The sequence below is a fragment of the Podarcis tiliguerta genome (genome assembly GCF_965153285.1).
Source record: "Podarcis tiliguerta genome assembly, chromosome: Z".
In the NCBI taxonomy this organism is placed as follows: Eukaryota; Metazoa; Chordata; class Lepidosauria; order Squamata; family Lacertidae; genus Podarcis; species Podarcis tiliguerta.
This window is the reverse complement of record NC_139553.1, coordinates 2,889,285-2,896,575: the sequence shown is the minus strand read 5'-3', so window position 1 is coordinate 2,896,575 and position 7,291 is coordinate 2,889,285. Positions and strand designations below refer to the sequence as shown.

At 48.4% G+C, this 7,291-nt stretch overlaps 1 protein-coding gene across 3 annotated transcripts in view; it reads left to right on the top strand.

The window, feature by feature from the left end:
* Positions 1–1,953: 1,953 nt before the first annotated feature.
* Positions 1,954–7,291, top strand: part of MAN1B1 (mannosidase alpha class 1B member 1) — a 29,339-nt gene continuing 24,001 nt past the window's right edge. Inside the window, exons 1-2 of one of the 3 annotated variants that reach the window (XM_083423060.1) lie at positions 1,954–2,368; positions 6,725–6,833. In XM_083423060.1, the coding sequence (XP_083279186.1) occupies positions 2,207–2,368; positions 6,725–6,833 (271 nt within the window). In that variant the 5' untranslated portion in view covers positions 1,954–2,206. Of the gene's footprint in view, positions 2,369–4,756; positions 5,108–6,724; positions 6,834–7,291 lie in introns of those variants that run through there. The other 2 variants (XM_083423062.1, XM_083423061.1) reach the window with 2 other exon arrangements.

Below are 7,291 nucleotides of genomic sequence, written 5' to 3'. Positions count from 1 at the left end.
TTTAAAAATATTCCCGCCTCTTTCATCTCTCTATAAGCCAGTTTGGTGCAGTGGTCAGAGTGAGCTGCAGAGACCTGGCAGAGACCAGGGCTCAGCTCCCCACTCAGGCCAGAATCTCTCGTAGTATACCTCACAGGGTTGTTGTGAGGACAAAGCCTCGAGAAGGATGTTAACGGAGAAATCTGAGGGCTCCCTTGGACAAAAAACAAGGACACCCCCCAAGAATACCAGAGCAAAACAGCAGCCAGTAGGCTTGGTCTTTATTGAAGACTGTTGCGACAGGACTCACACCTGCCACAAGGTGAAACAAGATGGAAGCCCCGAACAAAAGAGCCCCCAAACTTTTATTAGCTGCTAATCCCCACGTTACATCCCCCCCAAACTACATCACAGTTACATCATGAAAGGGGAGGTCTGGTGGCAGTAATCTGAGCATCCTGGACCCTGCCCCATGGTTCCCCTTTCCCTCCACCAAACACCCATCAAGTGTGTTGTTGTTGTTGTTTAGTCGTGTCTGACTCTTCATGACCCCCTGGACCAGAGCACGCCAGGCCCTCCTGTCTTCCACTGCCTCCCGCAGTTTGGTCAAACTCATGCTGGTAGCTTCGAGATCACTATCCAACCATCGCGTCCTCTGTCGTCCCCTTCTCCTTGTGCCCTCCATCTTTCCCAACATCAGGGTCTTTTCCAGGGAGTCTTCTCTTCTCATGAGGTGGCCAAAGTATTGGAGCCTCAGCTTCACGATCTGTCCTTCTAGTGAGCACTCAGGGCTGATTTCCTTCAGAATGGATAGTGTTGTAAATAAAAATATGCCCATTCTTTTTGCAGTCCATGGGACTCTCAAGAGTCTCCACCAGCACCATAATTCAAAAGCATCAATTCTTTGGCGATCAGCCTTCTTTATGGTCCAGCTCTCACTTCCATACATCACTACTCAGAAAACCATAGCTTTTACTATACGGACCTTTGTTGGCAAGGTGATGTCTCTACTTTTTAAGATGCTGTCTAGGTTTGTCATTGCTTTTCTCCCAATAAGCAAGCGTCTTTTAATTTCGTGGCTGTTGTCACCATCTGCAGTGATCATGGATCCCAAGAAAGTAAAATCTCTCACCGCCTCCATTTTCTCCCCTTCTATTTGCCAGGAGGTGATGGGACTAGTGGCCATGATCTTCGTTTTTTTTTTATGTTGAGATTCAGACCATATTTTGCATATTTTCAGACCATATTTTGCACTCTCCTCTTTCACCCTCAATAAAAGGTTCTTTAATTCCTCCTCACTTTCTGCCATCAAGGTTGTGTCATGTGCATATCTGAGGTTGTTGATATTTCTTCCGGCAAACTTAATTCCGGCTAGGGAACAAAAGAGATATTTACATTTTCCTGTTTCCCAGCCAAGTTAATCACACCCTTTTGTCTTCATCTGGGTTTGTTATTTCTGGAATCCTTACCTGTCTGGCACTCAGGTATTAAGATGCCAGGAATTATCACTCAGGCAGAGGGGCTGCTGAGTGAGCTCACGTCTATATGAATTTCTGAAGTTTTCCCAGTGAGCCAGTACATAGATACATTGATCACTGAATTGTTACATTTAGTATCGTGCAGCAAAGGCCCTTGGGATAGATAGGAAGAAACTGTGATGAAGTGTTTTGTGGGGACAAATCACAAAAGTCACAAAAGTGATTGTGCTGATTTTGATAGTGGGCTGCATGTGCATGATATCTGCGGGAGGGGCAACCTCCCCCAACCTATACATAAATTCCTGCAACAGGGAGACCCATGCCCCCACACCATTGAGATCCTTTGGAGCGGAGGGCGGTATATAAAATGGCAATAAATAAAACAAGGCCTCTAGCGGGCATGGCGCAAAACAGCAATGTCCTTTTAAGAAGGCGCTTGTGATTTATTGGCTATGGCAAACAGTCTTTTGCTGGCGGGGCCGCTTTTAACCCTTTCACCACAGGGGAAATAGAGAAAGGCTCCGCGGCCTTGTTCCCAGGCGCTCCCTGGGCGCTGTTGCTAAGGTGATAACCATAGAGCTTTCCTCCCCACCCACCCGCGGACGACGGAGGGAGAGCGCAGACGCGGAAGCGGCCGCTCTGCGCCGTCATCTCGACGGGCTCGGCGGACGCGAGGAAAAAAAAAGCAAAACATGGCAGCCGGCGGAGGAGCGGCTCGCGGATCCTGAGGGGCCATTGCCCGCGCCGCCATGTACTCCTCCGCCGCCTCCTCTTCGACGCCGCTGCCACCCTCCACCAGGCGGGACTTCATCACCGTGACCCTCAGCCCCGGCGGAGCCCTCGACGCAGCGGCGGCCGCCGTCGGCGGCTACAACAACAGCAAGGCCTGGCGGAGGCGCTCCTGCTGGCGGGTGAGGGGAGAAGCCATAGAGTCGGGGCAGGTGGTGGGGTGCGCGGAGAGGGCCGCAGCGCTCTGCCCTCCTCAGGCCGGGGTGGGAAGTGCCGCGCAGGGCGCATGCGTCAAGCCTTGGAAAGCCAGGAAGCCCCCAGGGTGGGCATTGCATAGCCATAGTCCTTAGGGTGGTTACGACTCTCCCCCTCCAACTTCACCAGTCCAACCCAAATCATAGGAACATAGAGTTGGAAGGGACCCTGAGGATCATCTAGTCCAACCCCCTGCAATGCAGGAATATACAGCTGTCCCATATGGGGATCAAACCTGCAACCTTGGTGTTATCAGCACCATGCTCTAACCAACTGAGCTATCCAGGCTCTAAATGGAGCAGCTAAGAGTCATAGAAGGGACCCCTAGGGTTATCCAGCCGGGCCCCCTGCAGCGCAGGAATCTCGGCTAAAGTATCCAGGACAGATGACCACACAGAGTCCACCACCTCCCGAGGGAGACAGTTCCACTGTCGAACAGCTGTTACTGTCACGGAAAGTTCTTCCTGGTTTTTGGTCGGAATCTCCCTTTTTGTAACTGGAATCCATGGGTTCAAGTACTCCCCTCTGGAGCTGGAAAACAAGTTTGCTCCCTCTTCCGTATGGCAGCCCTTTAGATTTAGTTGTAGGGCCAGGTGAGAAATGCAGGGACTTCCTCTGACCCCTTCCCTGCAGTCTGAAATGGTTGCATTAGCTGCACTGGTTGGATTTCTGTCCCACTTTTCTGAATCATATGTACTGTTGTAGAATGACTGAACGATTGATTGATTGCTTTCATATCCCACCTTCTCTTCCAAGGACCTCAAGGTACATGATTCTGAGTGCCATAATAAAGCATGCAGTGTGATCCACTTCCTCATTTAATTCCCACAGCAACCCTGTGGGGCAGGTTAGGCCAAGACGCAGTGACTGTCCCAAAGCCACCCAGTGAGCTTCATGAGTGAGTGTGGATTTGAACCTTGGTCTCTGAGGTCCTGGGCACGCGGGTGGCGCTGTGGGTAAAAGCCTCAGTGCCTAGGGCTTGCCGATCGAAAGGTTGGCGGTTCGAATCCCTGCGGCGGGGTGCGCTCCCGTTGTTCGGTCCCAGCACCTGCCAACCTAGCAGTTCGAAAGCACTCCCGGGTGCAAGTAGATAAATAGGGACCACTTACTAGCGGGAAGGTAAACGGCGTTTCTGTGTGCGGCTCTGGCTCGCCAGATGCAGCTCGTCACGCTGGCCACGTGACCCGGAAGTGTCTCCGGACAGCGCTGGCCCCCGGCCTCTTGAGTGAGATGGGCGCACAACCCTAGAGTCTGTCAAGACTGGCCCGTACGGGCAGGGGTTCCTTTACCTTTACCTCTGAGGTCCTAGCTTGATCTCCTAATCACGACATCAGCACCAGCTGTCAATCACCTTGTGGGGAAAGGGTGTGGGAGAGTGCAGGTGGAGGAGGTGCTGGGCTGGATTCTGCTTGCTCTTCTTCCCGTTGTTGTTGTTGTTACAGTCATACGTTGGGTTGAAGCAGCTTCGGGTTGAGCATTTTCGGGTTGCGCTCCGCGGCAACCCAGAAGTAACGAAATGCATTACTTCCGGGTTTCACCACTCGTGCGTGCGCAGACGCTCAAAATGATGTTATGCGCAGAAGCGGCAAATCACAACCCGCGCACACGCAGATGTGGGTTGTGTTCGCTTCAGGATGTGAACGGGGCTCTGGAATGGATCCCATTCGCATCCAGAGGTACCACTGTATTGTAATGGTTGATTGAATGGTGTTTTTTTTTAAGGGTAATATTATGGATAGTAAATGTTGGTGTGTTTACCTTTGTTCCTTCAAAGGGCAGGGTTATAAAAAGAACAGGAAGAGTCTCATAGGTGCAGGAAACTGGACTAATAGTAACAATTTATAAGAATATCAATTCCTACATGTTTTGAAAACAAACCTGGAGTTTTCATTTTAGATTAATAGACTCCTGCCCCTGCTGGGTTCCTTCCAGCTTTTAAAGATAGGTATATGAACAAATGTCCATGGAGTCCAGGATCCTGCTTCCCTCAGTGGTCAACCAGATGCCCCCCCCAGAAGCCTTGGAGGAAGCCTTAAAGGCATGTTCCCCCCCCCCCAAGTTTGATTCTGCTAGTATCTAATATTCTGAACACAGGTGTTCCAGCCCAGCTCCTCCTATGTTCTTCTGATAATTAAATCAGTCCAGAGGGGGCCTGTCAGGTCAAGCATCCTCTTCCCCCAGTAGCCAGCCACTTACCCAAGTCCACATGTGAGGCATAAATACAACTCCCCTCTCCCATTGTTGCTTCCTAGCAACTGATACCCAGAGCCATGCTGCCTCTGAAATCTGGTGGCTCAATACAGCCATCACAATTGGTAGTCATTGATTGGCTTTTCTCCTATTTATTCTCCCCCCTCCCCTTGATTTTCAGACCAACATTTATTCTCCAAAGCAACTTGCATCAGTTCATGATGCTGGCAGCAGGTGCTGTACCTTCAAGGTGTAGGCAGGGTGCCTTTCTCTCCCCACTGAATCATCACAACAACAAAAGGCAGACCTCTGGGGTGCGACAGGAAACAGAGAGGTGGCATTAGCCCTGGCAGCTTCCTTTTCGAGAAAGAAACTTTGAACAGAGAACTGGCTCTGTGTTTTCCTCAGACAGCTGTTGCAGTTAAGCCATGAAAAAGTCAAGAAGCGGCCTTGATCCCGATCTCATGAGCTGTGCTGTTGTACGTAAGAGGAATCTCTGGCATTTTTTGTTTTTTGTTTTAGGCAAGATGCTGACAAGAGAGGGAGGTGCCCAAGTGCAGTGAAATCAGGGCAGTTGTGCAGGCGCGTGGGACAAACTCTCCTTTCTAATCCCTCCGTAGCGGAATAGCTATGGTGGCTGCATAGAACCTCCATGTTCAGAGGCAGTGTGCATCTTGAGTGCCAGAGGGAAGGGGGTTCTTGCCCTCCTGCCCTGCTTGTGGGCTTTCTGGAAATATCTGGCTGGCCGTTGCTGGAAGCAGGATGTCGCACTAGGTGGACCTTTCGTGTCATTCAGCTGGATTCTTCTTACTTCTTTATGGAACTACATCAGTGGTTTTTATTTAGGATCTGTGTTCAGAAGCTGGAGGAGATGCTGGAGGCATACAACAGAGAGAGGCCAGGGAGGCTGTTGTATTTCCTGTTTCGGACTTTCCAGGAGGCTTCTGGCTGGCCTCTGTTGGAACCGAGTCTTGGATTGGTCAGTCTGAGCCAGCAGGACTGGTCATCTGCTCTAACATTTTCTCCACAGTTGCAGTACAATTTAAGTTGTTTAACTGTTTTTGCTTGCAGTTTGTTCCTTTCCCCTTCCCTCCTCCCTCCCAACAGTTAAATTTCAGATTTTAAGTCCTTCTAGAAGGGGGGGGGGGGTGTATGTACTGTATTATACTATAGATCAGAGTGGGGCAGAAAATAAGTCAGGATCTGTAGGTAGATTGGGATCCACTGCTAGATCTCTGGGCAATCTGAAGAACACCAGGAATGATTTCTCACTCCCAGTTGCTTAAAATTTACTGCATACAGTTCTGGTTGCCTTACCACAAAAATGTTATTGTAGAGTTGGAGGGCAACCAAAATTATCAGTTGGGGGGGTTGGGGGTGGAGTGAGTTTCCGATGAGGGAAGTTTGCAGCATTTGGGACTTTTTAATTTAGAAAAAAAAGCCAATAAAAGGTGGCAAGATAGGAGTTTATAAAATGATGCTTGGTATGAAGAAAGTGGATAGAGAAAAGTTTTTCTTCCTTTATTATAATACTCACTAAATGTTGCAAGATCCTGTGTTCCTAACAATGGCATCAACAAATTTACCCCAAATATTGCTGAAATACTGAAAACTGGGGAGGCGGGAACCCAGAGTGGATATTTTATGTAGAAGGGCTGTGTGCTCTGCTCAGTTATGGTGCTCATAAGAAGTTCCTGGGCTCAGAAGTCTTTCATTCTAAGATTTTGTTTTTTGATACGGTCGATCTTGGGGTTCCAGTAAAAAAGCAAAGTGGATCCAGCAAAGCTGAAGTCTGCCCACCCTTATTGTAAAGTTTCATATGTGGTAAAGGAACACTGTCTACATAATTGCTTCAGAGATTCATCCTTGCTTTTCTGTGTAGAGTGAAAAGGGAGATACAAACTGGGAAGTGTTTAGTGCAGCTTGTGAAAACTCACAAGGAGGCATGTGCTGTCAATGCATTCATGTAATGAGCTAGGGTTCTTTTCTGATTTAGACTCGTGAGTTTTTGGCATTATTTATTTATTGCTATATAAATAGCACAGTTATTATATTTGCATTTCTGATTTCTCTCTCTATTGTTCCAATCTCAGAAATGGAAGCAGCTGTCGCGCCTCCAGCGGAGCTTGATCCTCTTCCTGTTCGCCTTTCTGGCTGTCTGCGGAGTCATCACTTACGCAAACATGTCCGAACCCTGGAAAAGTAGGTCTATTTAACTTACTTAGATTTTCTGCAGCTTAGCAAGGTTGCAGATTTGTAATTTGTAATTTTTAAAAAGCAACTAAAGCTTTCATCCTAAACTCAGGACAGGTTTGGAAAGTTCTATACAAAGAGAGGGTCCTGTATGCAAAAGGAAGAGGCCCTTCATTGGTGGGAGGCCAGTTTTAAAGCAGCAACCACTGGAGAAAAATTAAGGGGATCTTTGCTTATTTTCAGAGGCTGTTTTGCTTCTTTTGTGCTACTGTAATCAGCGGTGCTGAATGCAAGTTTAGACCACGGTGAAAATCCCCACCCCAGGCCTCCCTAATCAAGGGCTTATTGGCTAAAAAGTATTTACATGGGATGTAAAACAAATTCATGATCTCATTTGGGTGTCAATAATAAATGTGATGTTTTGTACCTGCTGAGGATGTTAAGATCCTAATGACTTTTATCAGTGG